The sequence below is a fragment of the Anomaloglossus baeobatrachus genome, chromosome 9 (genome assembly GCF_048569485.1).
Source record: "Anomaloglossus baeobatrachus isolate aAnoBae1 chromosome 9, aAnoBae1.hap1, whole genome shotgun sequence".
Lineage (NCBI taxonomy): Eukaryota > Metazoa > Chordata > Amphibia > Anura > Aromobatidae > Anomaloglossus > Anomaloglossus baeobatrachus.
The window spans coordinates 221,075,344-221,093,483 of record NC_134361.1 but is presented as its reverse complement, the minus strand read 5'-3'; the positions used below and the strand labels follow the sequence as shown (position 1 = coordinate 221,093,483).

At 52.8% G+C, this 18,140-nt stretch overlaps 1 protein-coding gene across 1 annotated transcript in view; it reads left to right on the top strand.

The window, feature by feature from the left end:
• Positions 1-18,140, top strand: part of LOC142251622 (tubulin alpha-3 chain-like) — a 68,774-nt gene that overhangs the window by 39,473 nt on the left and 11,161 nt on the right. Inside the window, exon 4 of the mRNA XM_075324592.1 lies at positions 7,990-8,670. Within this exon, the coding sequence (XP_075180707.1) occupies positions 7,990-8,670 (681 nt within the window). The remainder of the gene's footprint in view (positions 1-7,989; positions 8,671-18,140) is intronic.

Sequence of the window (18,140 nt, the reverse complement as noted above, 5' to 3'; positions counted from 1 at the left end):
GGCAGGGGAAGGGCGGGACGCTGCACGGAGCGAGCAGCAATGAGGGCTGGAGTATGATTTACATGCTCCACTCCCCTCACTGTGCACAGTGTGAGCGCCCGTTTCGCGCTCTTTCTAGGCCACGCCCACAGCTTCCTCAGCTCGTCAGGACGCCGCAGCCATTCCTGTCAGCTCCACCGACGCTGCAGAGAGGGACATATTCATGGGAGACCCAGACACGGTCTCTGGTGGCCTCACAACCGCTTAGGCGGCTGGTAAGCAGCACATGTGGTGCTAGCCCCATGGTGCTGTATTGTATTGGTACATTATTTGTGTACTGTATATAATTTACACTGTATGAGCACAGTTCTTTCTGGCTATATACCCTATTGTGTTACTCAGGGAAAACTATAGCATGGCGCCCACAAAAGGCAGGGGTGCCAAAACACAGGCTTATTATGTTGCCTGCGCCGCATGTAAGACCCAGCTACCGGCAGGTTCCACTGACCCTCATTGTGTACAGTGTTCGACCCCTGTGACACTTCCTCAGCCGGATCCTCTGCTAAGAGGGGCCCAGGGGGAGCCACCTGTTGACACTGTCCAGGTGACGGGGACTGAGTTTGCAGCCTTTAAGGATCAACTCTCTGAGACTATGGCTAAGATACTAGAAGCCTTGCAGTCCAGACCGGTATCTCAGCAAAGGGACTCTGTTGAATCATTGTTCCCTGACCCCCCTCAGTTGGACCAACAATGTCCTCACGGGGTATCTCATACATCCCAGACGGAGGGTTCGGACTTAGAACCTAGCCCCAGATCGTCTAAGCGGGCCCGCTTAGAATTTCCCTCGACATCATATTGTTTAGGGTCTCAGCGGGGGGATTCTCTGGTTGATGATGCGGAGACAGCTGATCAGGATTCTGATCCTGGGAGCCCTCTCAATCTTAATTCTCCAGACGGGGACGCCATAGTGAATGATCTTATTGCATCCATTCATCAGTTGCTGGATATTCTTCCCTCAGCCCTTCCGGCGGAGGAGTCAGATTCTCAGCAGGAGAAATTTCGCTTCAGGTTCCCCAAGCGTACACAGAGTATGTTTCTAGACCACTCTGATTTCAGAGAGGCAATCCAGAATCACCATGCTTGTCCGGATAAGCGTTTCTCTAAGCGCCTTAAGGATACACGTTATCCTTTTCCCCCGGAAGTGGTTAAAGGTTGGATTCAATGTCCCAAAGTGGATCCTCCAATCTCCAGACTGGCGGCTAGATCCATACTTGCAGTGGAAGATGGGGCCTCGCTTAAAGATGCCACTGACAGGCAGATGGAGCTCTGGATGAAATCCATCTATGAAGCTATCGGAGCTTCTTTTGCCCCAGCATTCGCAGCCGTATGGGCGCTACAAGCTATATCAGCAGGTCAAGCGAAAATTGAAGCGGCCGCGCCACAAGTGGCTTCCATTACCTCCCAGACCTCGGCAATTGCGTCTTACGCTATGAATGCTGTCCTGGACTCTGTGAGCCGTACGGCAGTTGCGACCGCCAATTCGGTAGTAGTCCGCAGGGCCTTGTGGCTACGGGAGTGGAAGGCAGATTCCGCTTCCAAAAAGCGTTTAACCGGTTTGCCAATTTCTGGCGATAGGCTCTTTGGCGAGCGCCTGGATGAAATCATCAAACAATCCAAGGGAAAGGATACATCCTTACCCCAGCCCAAGCAGAACCTCTCCCAACAGAGGAGAGGGCAGTCGAGGTTTCGGTCCTTTCGGGGCGCGGGCAGGTCCCAATTCTCCTCGTCCAAAAGGTCTCAGAAAGAACAAAGGAACTCTGATGCATGGCGGTCTAAGTCACGTCCTAAAAAGGCCATTGGGAGCACCGCTAACAAAGCGGCTGCCTCATGACTTTCTACCTCCTCTAGTAGCATCCTCGGTCGGTGGCAGGCTCTCCCGCTTTTGCGACACCTGGCTGCCACAAATAAAAGACCGCTGGGTGAGAGACATTCTCTCTCACGGTTACAAGATAGAGTTCATCTCTCGTCCCCCGACTCGATTCTTCCGGTCCTCTCCGCCTCCCGAGCGAGCCGAGGCTCTTCGGCAGGCGCTGGGCACCCTGAAGGCAGAAGGAGTGGTGGTCCCTGTTCCTCTTCAGCAACAGGGCCACAGTTTTTACTCCAACTTGTTTGTGGTCCCAAAGAAGGACGGGTCCTTCCGTCCTGTCCTGGACCTGAAACTTCTCAACAAACACGTAAAGACCAGGCGGTTCCGGATGGAATCCCTCCGTTCCGTCATCGCCTCAATGTCCCAGGGAGATTTCCTTGCATCGATCGATATCAAAGATGCTTATCTCCACGTTCCGATTGCCCCAGAGCACCAACGCTTCTTGCGCTTCGCCATGGAAAACGAACACCTGCAGTTCGTGGCACTACCATTCGGCCTGGCAACAGCCCCACGGGTTTTCACCAAGGTTATGGCTACTGTAGTAGCGGTCCTCCATTCTCAGGGTCATTCTGTGATCCCGTACTTGGACGATCTGTTGATCAAGGCACCCTCTCAAGAGGCATGCCAACACAGCCTCGACGTTACCCTGGAGACTCTCCAGAGTTTCGGGTGGATCATCAATTTTCCAAAGTCAAATCTGACACCGGCCCAATCGCTGACGTACCTTGGCATGGAGTTTCATACCCTCTCAGCGATAGTGAAGCTTCCGCTGATCAAACAGCAGTCACTTCAGAAAGGGGTACAGTCTCTCCTTCAAGGCCAGTCACACCCCTTGAGGCGCCTCATGCACTTCTTGGGGAAGATGGTGGCAGCAATGGAAGCAGTCCCTTTCGCGCAGTTTCACCTGCGTCCCCTTCAATGGGACATCCTACGCAAATGGGACAGGAAGCCGACGTCCCTCGACAGGACCGTCTCCCTCTCTCAGGCGACCAAAGCCTCCCTTCGGTGGTGGCTTCTTCCCACTTCATTATCGAAGGGGAAATCCTTCCTTCCCCCATCCTGGGAAGTAGTCACGACAGACGCGAGTCTGTCAGGATGGGGAGCGGTTTTTCTCCACCACAGGACTCAGGGTACGTGGACCCGGCAAGAGTCCTCGCTTCAGATCAATGTTCTGGAAATTCGGGCAGTGTATCTTGCCCTGAAAGCGTTCCAGCAGTGGCTGGCAGGCAAGCAGATCCGAATTCAGTCGGACAATTCCACAGCGGTGGCATACATCAATCACCAAGGCGGCACACGCAGTCGTCAAGCCTTCCAGGAAGTCCGGCGGATCTTGATGTGGGTGGAAGCCACGTCCTCCACCATATCCGCAGTTCACATCCCAGGCGTGGAAAACTGGGAAGCAGATTATCTCAGTCGCCAGGGCATGGACGCAGGGGAATGGTCCCTTCACCCGGACGTGTTTCAGGAGATCTGTTGCCGCTGGGGGGTGCCGGACGTCGACCTCATGGCGTCCCGGCACAACAACAAGGTACCAATGTTCATGGCACGGTCTCAAGACCCCAGAGCTCTGGCGGCAGACGCCTTAGTTCAGGATTGGTCGCAGTTTCAGCTCCCGTATGTGTTTCCTCCGCTGGCACTGTTGCCCAGAGTGTTACGCAAGATCAGGGCCGACTGCCGCCGCGCTATCCTCGTCGCTCCAGACTGGCCGAGGAGGTCGTGGTACCCGGATCTGTGGCATCTCACGGTCGGCCAACCGTGGGCACTACCAGACCGAACAGACTTGCTGTCTCAAGGGCCGTTTTTCCATCTGAATTCTGCGGCCCTCAACCTGACTGCGTGGCCATTGAGTCCTGGATCCTAGCGTCTTCAGGATTATCTCAGGATGTCATTGCCACTATGAGACAGGCTAGGAAACCAACGTCCGCCAAGATCTATCACAGGACGTGGAAAATTTTTCTGTCATGGTGCTCTGCTCAGGGTTTTTCTCCCTGGCCATTTGCATTACCTACTTTTCTGTCCTTCCTTCAATCTGGACTGGAAAAGGGTTTGTCGCTCGGCTCCCTTAAGGGACAAGTTTCTGCGCTCTCGGTGTTTTTCCAGAAGCGCCTAGCTAGACTTCCACAGGTACGCACGTTCCTGCAGGGAGTTTGTCACATCGTTCCACCTTACAAGCGGCCGTTAGAACCCTGGGATCTGAACAGGGTGCTGATGGTTCTTCAGAAACCACCATTCGAGCCAATGAGAGATATCTCTCTCTCACGCCTTTCGCAGAAGGTGGTCTTCCTAGTAGCAGTCACCTCTCTTCGGAGAGTGTCTGAGCTAGCAGCGTTGTCATGCACAGCCCCTTTTCTGGTGTTTCACCAGGACAAGGTGGTTCTACGTCCGGTTCCGGAATTTCTCCCTAAGGTTGTATCCCCCTTTCATCTCAATCAGGATATCTCCTTACCTTCTTTTTATCCTCATCCAGTTCACCAGTGTGAAAAGGATTTGCACTTGTTAGATCTGGTGAGAGCACTCAGATTCTACATTTCTCGTACGGCGCCGCTCGGATGCACTCTTTGTCCTTGTCGCTGGCCAGCGTAAAGGGTCACAGGCTTCCAAATCAACCCTGGCTCGGTGGATCAAGGAGCCAATTATCGAAGCTTACCGTTCGGCTGGGCTTCCGGTTCCCTCAGGGCTGAAGGCCCATCCTACCAGAGCCGTGGGCGCGTCCTGGGCTTTGAGGCACCAGGCTACGGCTCAGCAGGTGTGTCAGGCGGCTACCTGGTCGAGCCTGCACACTTTCACGAAACACTATCAGGTGAATACCTATGCTGCGGCGGATGCCAGCCTAGGTAGACGAGTCCTTCAGGCGGCGGTTGCCCACCTGTAGGAAAGGGCCGTTTTACGGCTCTCTTACGAGGTATTATTTTACCCACCCAGGGACTGCTTTTGGACGTCCCAATTGTCTGGGTCTCCCAATAGAGCGAAAAAGAAGAAGGGAATTTTGTTTACTTACCGTAAATTCCTTTTCTTCTAGCTCTAATTGGGAGACCCAGCACCCGCCCCTGTTTTTTTGTGTACACATGTTGTTCATGTTGAATGGTTTCAGTTCTCCGATGTTCCTTCGGATTGAAGTTACTTTAAACCAGTTTGTAATTATATTTCCTCCTTCTTGCTTTTGCACCAAAACTGAGGAGCCCGTGGGAGCACGGGGGGTGTATAGGCAGAAGGGGAGGGGCTTAACACTTTTGAGTGTAATACTTTGTGCTGCCTCCGGAGGCATAGCCTATACACCCCAATTGTCTGGGTCTCCCAATTAGAGCTAGAAGAAAAGGAATTTACGGTAAGTAAACAAAATTCCGTTCTTTGTTTACTTACCGTAAATTCCTTTTCTTCTAGCTCCAATTGGGAGACCCAGCACCCGCCCCTGTTTTTTTGTGTACACATGTTGTTCATGTTGAATGGTTTCAGTTCTCCGATATTCCTTCGGATTGAAGTTACTTTAAACCAGTTTATAATTTTTTCCTCCTTCTTGCTTTTGCACCAAAACTGAGGAGTCCGTGGGAGCACGGGGGGTGTATAGGCAGAAGGGGAGGGGCTTTACACTTTTAGTGTAATACTTTGTGCGGCCTCCGGAGGCATAGCCTATACACCCAATTGTCTGGGTCTCCCAATTGGAGCTAGAAGAAAAGGAATTTACGGTAAGTAAACAAAATTCCCTTCTTTCCACCAGGTGGCGCTATAGGTGGCTTCATTGCGTAGCGCATGGCTACTTTACTATACCTAGACACCACTTCTATGCCTATAGCTGCCGCCGTTCTCAAGTTAATGGCGGTGGACAGGATATGGGTGGACACACTGTATATAGGTGCGGTGTATACAGGAGATGGGTGGACACACTGTATATAGTTGCGGTGTATACAGGAGATGGGTGGCCACACTGTATATAGGTGCGGTGTATACAGGAGATGGGTGGCCACACTGTATATAGGTGCGGTGTATACAGGAGATGGGTGGCCACACTGTATATAGGTGCGGTGTATACAGTAGATGGGTGGACACGCTGTATATAGGTTCGGTGTATACAGGAGATGGGTGGACACACTGTATATAGGTGCGGTGTATACAGGATATGGGTGGACACACTGTATATAGGTGCGGTGTATACAGGATATGGGTGGACACACTGTATATAGGTGCGGTGTATACAGGATATGGGTGGCCACACTGTATATAGGTGCGGTGTATACAGGAGATGGGTGGCCACACTGTATATAGGTGCGGTGTATACAGGAGATGGGTGGCCACACTGTATATAGGTGCGGTGTATACAGGAGATGGGTGGACACGCTGTATATAGGTGGGGTGTATACAGGAGATGGGTGGACACACTGTATATAGGTGCGGTGTATACAGGACATGGGTGGCCACACTGTATATAGGTGCGGTGTATACAGGAGATGGGTGGACACACTGTATATAGGTGCGGTGTATACAGGAGATGGGTGGACACACTGTATATAGGTGCGGTGTATACAGGAGATGGGTGGACACACTGTATATAGGTGTGGTGTATACAGGAGATGGGTGGCCACACTGTATATAGGTGCGGTGTATACAGGAGATGGGTGGACGCACTGTATATAGGTGCGGTGTATACAGGAGATGGGTGGATGCACTGTATATAGGTGCGGTGTATACAGGAGATGGGTGGACACACTGTATATAGGTGCGGTGTATACAGGAGATGGGTGGACACGCTGTATATAGGTGCGGTGTATACAGGAGATGGGTGGACACGCTGTATATAGGTGCGGTGTATACAGGAGATAGGTGGACACGCTGTATATAGGTGCGGTGTATACAGGAGATGGGTGGACACACTGTATATAGGTGCGGTGTATACAGGAGATGGGTGGACACACTGTATATAGGTGCGGTGTATACAGGATATGGGTGGACACACTGTATATAGGTGCGGTGTATACAGGAGATGGGTGGACACACTGTATATAGGTGCGGTGTATACAGGAGATGGGTGGACACGCTCTGTATAGGTGCGGTGTATACAGGAGATGGGTGGACACGCTGTATATAGGTGCGGTGTATACAGGAGATGGGTGGACACGCTCTGTATAGGTGCGGTGTATACAGGAGATGGGTGGACACACTGTATATAGGTGCGGTGTATACAGGAGATGGGTGGACACGCTCTGTATAGGTGCGGTGTATACAGGAGATGGGTGGACACACTGTATATAGGTGCGGTGTATACAGGAGATGGGTGGACACACTGTATATAGGTGCGGTGTATACAGGAGATGGGTGGACACGCTCTGTATAGGTGCGGTGTATACAGGAGATGGGTGGACACGCTGTATATAGGTGCGGTGTATACAGGAGATGGGTGGACACGCTGTATATAGGTGCGGTGTATACAGGATATGGGTGGACACACTGTATATAGGTGCGGTGTATACAGGAGATGGGTGGACACGCTCTGTATAGGTGCGGTGTATACAGGAGATGGGTGGACACACTGTATATAGGTGCGGTGTATACAGGAGATGGGTGGACACACTGTATATAGGTGTGGTGTATACAGGAGATGGGTGGGCACGCTCTGTATAGGTGCGGTGTATACAGGAGATGGGTGGACACGCTGTATATAGGTGCGGTGTATACAGGATATGGGTGGACACACTGTATATAGGTGCGGTGTATACAGGAGATGGGTGGACACGCTCTGTATAGGTGCGGTGTATACAGGAGATGGGTGGACACACTGTATATAGGTGCGGTGTATACAGGAGATGGGTGGACACACTGTATATAGGTGCGGTGTATACAGGAGATGGGTGGACACGCTCTGTATAGGTGCGGTGTATACAGGAGATGGGTGGACACGCTGTATATAGGTGCGGTGTATACAGGAGATGGGTGGACGCACTGTATGAAGCTGGTGTTACATGATCGCAGGGCTGTGATGGTGACTGAGGCTCCTCTATGGCCCCTATGATCAGCACTGATCTATACATAGAGGACATGGAAGGCTTTGGTTATGACAGTTGTGTGTAATATGGCACTATCTTCTCTCGCAGGCTGACCAGTGCACCGGATTACAAGGTTTCCTCATTTTCCATAGCTTTGGAGGCGGCACAGGCTCAGGATTTGCATCTCTTCTGATGGAGAGACTCTCTATAGATTATGGCAAGAAGTCCAAGCTTGAGTTTGCAATCTACCCAGCACCGCAAGTGTCCACAGCAGTGGTGGAGCCATACAACTCCATACTGACCACACACACCACGCTGGAGCATTCAGATTGCGCCTTTATGGTGGACAATGAGGCCATTTATGATATTTGTCGCCGAAACTTGGACATTGAACGTCCAACATACACAAATCTCAACCGTCTCATTGGGCAGATCGTGTCGTCCATCACTGCCTCGCTGAGGTTTGATGGGGCTTTAAATGTTGATCTCACCGAATTTCAGACAAACCTGGTTCCATATCCACGTATCCATTTCCCGCTGGTCACGTACGCGCCTGTCATCTCTGCAGAGAAGGCCTACCACGAGCAGCTGTCCGTGGCTGAAATAACCAATGCCTGCTTTGAGCCTGCAAACCAGATGGTGAAGTGTGACCCCCGCCACGGCAAATACATGGCCTGCTGCATGTTATACAGGGGGGACGTGGTCCCCAAGGATGTCAACGCCGCCATCGCAACCATTAAGACAAAACGCACTATTCAGTTTGTAGACTGGTGCCCAACAGGATTCAAGGTTAGTATTAGAAACCCACCCACACCGGCCTAAATGGAAAGTGTCATTACCAGTGCCGAGAATATTAGCACAGAATTAGATTGGTGGAAAAACCCATATAATAAAGTGAAGCCTATAGAAAAGATATACCATCACATGACTAGTGGGGTGCAGATTGTGAGATTGAAGCGGATCCTCACTAATTTTCCTACACATTGACATCTTAGCCCCTTCAGTCTCAGGATTGTGGGGGGTCCTAGAAGTATAACCCTACTGATAATAAAGTGATGGCATGTCCTTGCCAAGGAAAGGTCATCAATATACCAAGTCTGAAGACTCCATTAGGCCCTGTGCGCACACTGCGTTTTTACCCGCTTTTTCTTTGTCGCTCCATTGGGAGACCCAGACAATTGGGTGTATAGCTTCTGCCTCCGGAGGCCACACAAAGTATTACACTTTAAAAGTGTAACCCCTCCCCTCTGCCTATACACCCTCCCGTGCATCACGGGCTCCTCAGTTTTATGCTTTGTGTGGAAGGAGGCACACATCCACTCATGCATTCTCAGATTAGTTATATCGGTTGGAAGAAAAGAGGACCCCCACGGGGTCCCCGGCATGTTCCCTTCTCACCCCACTAAAGTCGGCGGTGCTGTTAAGGTTGAGGTACCCATTGCGGGTACAAAGGCCGGAGCCTCATGCCGTTTTCCTTCACCATCCCTTAGTGGCTCTGGGAGAAGTGGGATCCTAACCGGTCATCCATTCACTGGGACCGGGCTCCCTCCGCAGCCCCTGTGGGAATCTGCTGGACAGGAGTATATTCTTCCTCAGGGATCGGGCCCTGCATCTATAAGGTACTCTGTGTCCCCATGGGGACTGTGCATGGAGCGCCTTATTCCCGGACGCTGCAGCAGCTGCTGATTTCGGAAGACCGGCGGACTTCCGCGCCGACCGAGCCTGCTTGTCGGCCGCGGTCTTAAATTTAGTCCCCGGCTTCATCGCGGCCTAGTAGCTAAAATCCCGCCCCCGGGCTTGCCTGTCAGGGGTAAGGGCGGGACGGCTGGCCTGACGTCGGCTGTGAGGGCCGGAGCATCCTGTATGTTTCCTCCCCCCTCACTGATCACTGTGGGGACCCCAGATTCCCGCACTTTTCTAGCACCGCCCACGGCTCCACTCCTCCCCTGAGAGCTCCGGCAGCCATGTTTTTTGGCATTCTGCCGGTGGAGGATTATCAGAGAAGAGCTCTGCAGCTCTGGGAGACCTAAGGCAGGGAATCTGGAGGACACACACTCGCTTTTTAGCGGTCGGTAAGCCACACCGGTCACCCGGTGCTGGTCCCCCCCAGGGTGCCGGAATAGATACGTATTTATATACATATTTCTGTTCGGTCGGGCTGTATACCCCTTCCCATATACCCTCAGTGATCACTCTCCTAGGAGACAACAGCATTTCTTCAGCGCTCTATTGGGAGACCCAGACGATTGGGGTATAGCTACTGCCCTCCGGAGGCCACACAAAGCACTACACCAAAAAGTGCAAGGCCCCTCCCCCTCTGGCTATACCCCCCCGTGGTATCACGGGTTCTCCAGTTTTCAAGCTTTGTGCGAAGGAGGTCAGACATCCACGCATAGCTCCACAGATTTTAGTCAGCAGTAGCTGCTGACTATTTCGGATGGAAGAAAAGAGGGCCCATATAGGGCCCCCAGCATGCTCCCTTCTCACCCGTGGATGGTGTTGTAAGGTTGAGGTACCTATTGCTGGTACAGGGGCTGGAGCCCCACATGCTGTTTTCCTTCCACATCCCCTTGTAGGGCTCTGTGGAAGTGGGATCCTGCCGGCCTCTAAGCTCTGACGCCGGGCTCCATCCACAGACCCATAGCACCTGATGGATACGGAGCAGGAGTACAATCAGGGACAAGGCCCTGCATCATACAGGTACTCTGTGTCCCCGGCAGGCACAGACACACTCCGGGCTGGCTGGGGGTTGTAGTGCGCCGGGGACCGTAACGATTGAGTTGGTGTTCCTGCAGTTTACTGGGGGACTTTTGTGTTGTGGGAACGCAGCGCCGACCCCCACTGGACCGGCGGCGCTGCTGTGACTTGTAGTGCGCCGGGGACACGCCGACCGCGCTTTTACGGCGGCGGCGTTTATAAATTTAGTCCCCGGTTTTTTGCGGCCTAGCTCCGCTTCGTTCCCGCCCCCACCCTGTCAATCAGGGTAGGGGAGAGACGCTGTTTCACAGCAGCGACGAGGGCTGGAGCCTGATTTACATGCTCCAGCCCTCTCACTAGGCACAGAGGGAAGCAGGCTTCCCGCTCTTAGTCAGGAACGCCCAGGGCCCGCCCCCCCTCCTCTCCCAGGACGCCGGCAGCCATTACATGCAGTCTGGCTAGAGGAAGGACGCAAGGCTCTGGGAGACCTGGACTAGGGGGCTTTTGGAGACCACACACCCGCTCTTAAGCGGGCGGTAAGCGGCATTTCAGCTGGCCCCTCTAGTGCCTCAGTGTGTATTGGTGTACTGTGTCACCAGATATATATATTTATTTATTTCTTGCACTGTGAGGTCGCTTCCTGGCTGGATACCCCAGATCGCTCTGAGGAGGCAGCAACATGTCATCCACAAAACGCAAGGCTGCCAAGGCTAGGGCTGTGTACACTGCGTGTGCTGCATGTGGGGCTGCTCTACCAGCAGGTTCCAAAGACCCCCATTGTGTGCAATGCTCAGATCCGGTGCTGCTTCGCCAGCCGGAGTCCGGAGAGGTAGTGACCCAGGCTGTGACGCTTGTAAGTCCTGCCCCGGTGTCAGGGACAGACTTTGCAGTTTTTGCTGATAGAATGTCTGTGACTATGGCAAAAATCCTTGAAACTTTGCAATCCATGCCTGGGGCTCAGTCTATGGACACGGCGAGGTCTCTGTCCTCTAATCCCCCTCAGTTGGAATTAATCCAGACTGCAAGGGAGTCCCCGGCTTCCCAGGCTGAGTATTATGACTCAGATGATAGCCCCAGCCACCCTAAGCGAGCTCGCTGGGAAAGACCCTCAACGTCGTCACACTGCTCAGGGTCTCAGCGCAATCAGTCGCCCTGTGATGCGTCTGAAGAGAGTGATCAGGAGTCTTATCCTGGAACCCCTCTCAATCTGGATACCCCGGATGGGGACGCCATGGTAAACGATCTTATCTCAGCCATCAATAGACTGTTGGATATTTCTCCCCCAGCTCCTTCTGCAGAGGAGGCAGCTGCACAGCAGGAGAAGTTTCGTTTCCTCTATCCCAAGCGTAAATTGAGTGCTTTCTTGGATCACTCTGACTTCAGAGAGTCAATCCAGAAACACGACGCTCATCCAGAAAGACGTTTCTCTAAACGTTCTAAGGATACACGTTTTCCTTTCCCCCCTGATGTGGTCAAGCGCTGGACCCAGTGTCCAAAAGTTGACCCCCCGATTTCCAAACTTGCAGCTAGATCCATAGTTGCAGTGTAGGATGGCGCTTCACTTAAGGATGCCAATGACAGACAGATGGACCTTTGGTTAAAATCTGTCTATGAAGCTATCGGCGCGTCGTTTGCTCCAGCATTCGCAGCCGTATGGGCACTCCAAGCTATTTCAGCTGGTTTAGCAAAAGTGGATGCTATCATACATCCAGCGGGGCCGCAAGTGGCGTCCCTTACCTCGCAGATGTCTGCGTTTGCGTCTTACGCTATCAATGCGGTCCTAGAATCTACCAGCCGCACCTCAATGGCGTCCGCCAATTCGGTAGTTTTGCGCAGAGCCTTGTGGTTAAAGGACTGGAAAGCAGATGCTGGTTCCAAAAAATGTTTAACCAGCCTGCCTTTATCTAGAGATAGACTGTTTGGCGAGCCATTGGCTGACATCATTAAACAGTCCAAGGGTAAAGACTCTTCCTTACCCCAGCCCAGATCAAGCAAACCTCAGCAGAAAAAATGGCAGCAGAAGTTTCAGTCCTTTCGAGGTTCGGGCAAGACACAATTCTCCTCGTCCAAAGGGACTCAGAGGACGCAAAGAGTCTCAGATTCCTGGCGGGCTCACGCACGCCCCAAGAAAGCAAATGGAGGAACCGCTTCCAAAGCGGCTACCTCATGACTTCCAGCCCCCCCCCTCCGCATCTCCGGTCGGGGGCAGGCTCTCCCGCTTTTCCGACATTTGGATGTCACAGGTCAAAGACCGGTGGGTGACAAACATTTTGTCTCGCGGGTACAGAATCGAGTTCAGTTCTCGTCCTCCAGCTCGGTTCTTCAGAACCTCCCCACATCCAGACCGAGCAGATGCCCTGCTGCAGGCGGTGGACTCCCTAAGGCTATGTGCGCACTTACCGGATTTTTCGCGGATTTTGCCGCGGATTTGCTGCATGTTTCGCTGCAGAAAATGTTCATAACATCTCTGCAGTGAATCACCAGCAAATCCTATGGAGAAAAAAAATCCTGTGCGCACTGGGCGGAATTTGACAGCTGCGTGTTTTGCTGCGGGAATCCCGCAGCAAAAACAAGTGCATGTCACTTCTTTTCCGCACGTCGCTGCGGGATTTCTCTCCATTGACTCAATGTTAATCAAGAAATCCCGCAGGGAATAACGCAGGCAGCAAATTCTGTGCGGTTCACTGCGTTTTCCTGCGTTATTCCCTGCGGTATTTTGCGGTTTACCTCCGGTAATGTGCATCGCCTGTCTGCGGTTTTGCAGGGAAGTGATGTCATTACAGGAAGAGGAAGCCGTGCAGAGTAAACACACACACAGATCACACACACACACATCACAGACACATAGATCACATAGACACAGAACACATAGAACACACATAGAAAGAAAACGGAAATATAGGAAAAAAAGAACGTGGGCTCCGCTGCATATTTACCTTCCAGCCGAGGTAAGCACACAGCGGCGGCCCGGTATTCTCAGGCTGGGGAGGGAGAGGGGCAGGGGTAATGTCACCCGCCTCACTCCCCCTCCGGCAGCCGAGAATATCAGCCGCAGCTGCCCCGGCACTGTCGCATGCAATATGCGACAATACCGGCGTGTCCTCGGCTCTTCTTGCCACCGTGTAGCAGTGGTGGCAAGGTAATACAAGGGGTTAATGATGGTGGGGGATCACCGCCATTAACCCCAGGCTTGATCATGGCAGCGTCTATGTGACAGCTGACATGATCAACCCGTAAGTAAAGTGAAGAAAACACAGACACCAAAAATCCTTTATTTTAAATAAAACAAACAAGCCTCGTTCACCATTTTATTAACCCCTCCCGCACCAAAGCTCCGGCGTAATCCACCGCTCCGGCGTAATCCAGGTCCGACGTCCAGCGCTGCTTCCATCCAGCCGCGACTGTCACAGAGACAGGCTGAATGAAAGCAGCAGACAGCAGAGGTAATTACCGGTCATTTCCCACGGCCGGTAATGTGAACTCACTGCCGACCGTGGGAAATGCAGCGATCTGTCATCTATCTCTCTATCTATCTATCCCTCTGTCTGTCTATCTATCTATCCCTCTATCTATTCTTCTGTCTATCTACTCTCAGAATTAAATGACTTTTTTTTTTTTTTTTTTCTTCAATGTGCTTTATTGCATTGAAAGCAATAAAGCACATCCCAACCCGCACGCGGCAAAACCGCGGCAATACCGCGAATAATACCGCGGTAAAGCCGCAGCAAACCGCGGCAAACCGCATGCGGTTTTCGGGTGCGGTTTCCCGCGGTTTTTTACCGCGGGTGCGGTAATCTTTGAGGGCATGCGGAATTTTCTCAAGAAAATTCCACTTCCCAGTGCGCACAGAGCCTAAGAGCGGAAGGAGTAGTGGTTCCTGTACCGCCTCAGGAACAAGGGCGAGGGTTTTACTCCAATCTCTTTGTGGTTCCAAAAAAGGACGGCTCGTTCCGTCCTGTTCTGGATCTAAAGCTGCTCAACAAACATGTGCACGCCAGACGGTTCCGGATGGAAACCCTCCGCTCTGTCGTTGCCTCAATGTCTCAAGGAGACTTCCTTGCCTCAATAGACATCAAAGATGCTTATCTCCACGTGCCAATTGCTACAGAACATCAACGTTTTCTACGTTTTGTGATAGGAAACGACCATCTTCAGTGCGTAGCTCTGCCATTCGGTCTGGCGACAGCCCCCCGGGTCTTCACCAAGGTCATGGCGGCGGTGGTAGCAGTCTTGCACTCTCAGGGACACTCGGTGATCCCTTACCTAGACGATCTACTTGTCAAGGCACCCTCTCAAGAGGCATGCCAACTCAGTTTACATGCTACGCTGGAGACTCTACAGACGTTCGGATGGATCATCAACTTTCCAAAGTCGAATCTGTCACCGACACAATCACTAACGTATCTTGGCATGGAGTTCCATACTCGAGCAGCGAGAGTGAAGCTTCCGCTGAACAAGCAGCGGTCCCTACAGACAGGGGTGCAATCCCTCCTTCAAGGCCAGTCGCACCCCTTACGGCGCCTCATGCACTTCCTCGGGAAGATGGTGGCAGCCATGGAAGCAGTTCCCTTTGCGCAGTTTCATCTGCGCCCACTTCAATGGGACATTCTCCGCCAATGGGACGGGAAGTCAACGTCCCTGGACAGGAAAGTCTCTCTTTCCCAGACGGCCAAGGACTCTCTACAATGGTGGCTCCTTCCCACCTCATTGTCTCAGGGAAGATCCTTCCTGCCCCCATCCTGGGCAGTGGTCACGACAGATGCGAGTCTGTCAGGGTGGGGAGCAGTGTTTCTCCACCACAGGGCCCAGGGGACGTGGACTCCGCAGGAGTCCACCCTTCAGATCAATGTTCTGGAAATCAGGGCAGTGTATCTTGCCCTACTGGCCTTCCAACAGTGGCTGGAAGGAAAGCAGATCCGAATCCAGTCGGACAACTCCACAGCGGTGGCATACATCAACCACCAAGGAGGGACGCGCAGTCGGCAAGCATTCCAAGAAGTCCGGCGCATTCTAATGTGGGTGGAGGACACAGCATCCACCATATCCGCGGTTCACATCCCAGGCGTAGAAAATTGGGAAGCAGACTTCCTCAGTCGCCAGGGCATGGACGCAGGGGAATGGTCCCTTCACCCGGACGTGTTTCAGGAAATCTGTCACCGATGGGGAGTGCCGGACGTCGACCTAATGGCGTCCCGGCACAACAACAAGGTCCCGGCATTCATGGCGAGGTCGCGCGATCAAAGAGCTCTGGCGGCAGACGCATTGGTTCAAGATTGGTCGCAGTTCCGGCTCCCATACGTCTTCCCACCTCTGGCACTCTTGCCCAGAGTGTTACGCAAGATCAGATCCGATTGCAGCCGCGTCATACTCGTCGCCCCAGACTGGCCGAGGAGATCGTGGTATCCGGATCTGTGGCATCTCACGGTCGGTCGACCGTGGTCACTGCCAGACCGACCAGACTTACTGTCCCAAGGGCCGTTTTTCCATCAGAATTCTGCGGCCCTGAACCTGACTGTGTGGCCATTGAGTCCTGGATCCTAGCGTCCGCAGGATTATCTCAAGGAGTCGTAGCCACAATGAGACAAGCTAGGAAGTCAACGTCTGCTAAGATCTACCACAGAACGTGGAAGATTTTCTTATCCTGGTGCTCTGCACAGAGAGTATCCCCCTGGCCATTCGCGTTACCTGTCTTCCTTTCCTTCCTGCAATCTGGGTTGGAAAAGGGCTTGTCGCTCAGCTCCCTTAAAGGGCAAGTCTCAGCACTATCTGTGTTTTTTCAGAAGCGTCTAGCACGTCTTCCTAAGGTGCGCACGTTCCTACAGGGGGTCTGTCATATTGTGCCCCCGTACAAGCGGCCGTTAGATCCATGGGATCTGAACAGAGTACTAGTTGCTCTGCAAAAGCCGCCCTTCGAGCCTCTAAAGGACGTTTCCCTTTCTCGCCTGTCACAGAAAGTGGCGTTTCTTGTTGCGATCACATCGCTTCGGCGAGTGTCTGAGCTGGCAGCTCTGTCATCCAAGGCTCCCTTCATGGTGTTCCACCAGGACAAGGTAGTGCTGCGCCCCATTCCGGAGTTTCTCCCTAAGGTCGTATCCTCGTTTCATCTTAATCAGGATATATCTTTGCCTTCCTTTTGTCCTCAGCCGGTTCACCGGTATGAAAAGGACTTACGTTTGCTAGATCTGGTGAGAGCACTCAGAATCTATATTTCTCGCACGGCGCCTATCCGCCGTTCAGATGCACTTTTTGTCCTTGTCGCTGGCCAGCGCAAGGGGTCGCAGGCTTCTAAAGCCACCCTGGCTCGATGGATCAAAGAACCAATTCTGGAAGCCTACCGTTCTGCTGGGCTTCCGGTTCCTTCAGGGCTGAAAGCCCACTCAACCAGAGCTGTGGGTGCGTCCTGGGCTTTGCGACACCAGGCTTCGGCTCAACAGGTGTGCCAGGCAGCTACCTGGTCGAGTCTGCACACTTTCACCAAACATTATCAGGTGCATACCTATGCTTCGGCGGATGCCAGCTTAGGTAGAAGAGTCCTGCAGGCGGCAGTGACATCCCCGTAGGGGAGGGCTGTTTTGCAGCTCTAACATGAGGTATCTCTTTACCCACCCAGGGACAGCTTTTGGACGTCCCAATCGTCTGGGTCTCCCAATAGAGCGCTGAAGAAGAAGGGAATTTTGTTACTTACCGTAAATTCCTTTTCTTCTAGCTCTTATTGGGAGACCCAGCACCCGCCCTGTTGTCCTTCGGGATTTTTTTGTTGTTTGCGGGTACACATGTTGTTCATGTTGAACGGTTTTTCAGTTCTCCGACGTTATTCGGAGTTAATTTGTTTAAACCAGTTATTGGCTTCCTCCTTCTTGCTTTGGCACTAAAACTGGAGAACCCGTGATACCACGGGGGGGTATAGCCAGAGGGGGAGGGGCCTTGCACTTTTTGGTGTAGTGCTTTGTGTGGCCTCCGGAGGGCAGTAGCTATACCCCAATCGTCTGGGTCTCCCAATAAGAGCTAGAAGAAAAGGAATTTACGGTAAGTAACAAAATTCCCTTCGTCGTCCACAAGGAGCAAAGGTGCTAAGGCACAGGGTTTTTTTGCGACCTGTACCTCTTGTGGGGCTATGTTACCTGCGGGTTCCACCTACCCTCACTGTGAGCAATGCTCAACCCCTGTTTCGCTTGCTCAGCCGGAGCCTCGGTCACTAGTGGGCCCCTCGGCTCATGTAGACCCCCCTGCTCCCCCTGTCCAGGCGGCAGGGACAGAGTTTGCTGCGTTTGCTGAGAAACTCTCTGAGTCACTTTCGCAATCCATGGCTCAGTCTATGGACAAATGGTCTGCCAAGCTGCTAGAAGCTTTGCCGTCCAGACCGGTCCTTACACAGGCCCCGGTCCCCGTTAGCTCGTCGCCTCCAGGCCCCTCTCGGTCCGCGCCGCAGCGCGCTCCCAGGTTGGGCCCTAGGTCCCACGCGGAGGACTCCTGCCCGGATCTCAGTCCCAGACCGACTAAGTGGGCTCGCTGGGAATCTTCCCCGACTTCTTCACGCTGTTCGGGTTCCCAGCCCGAGGACT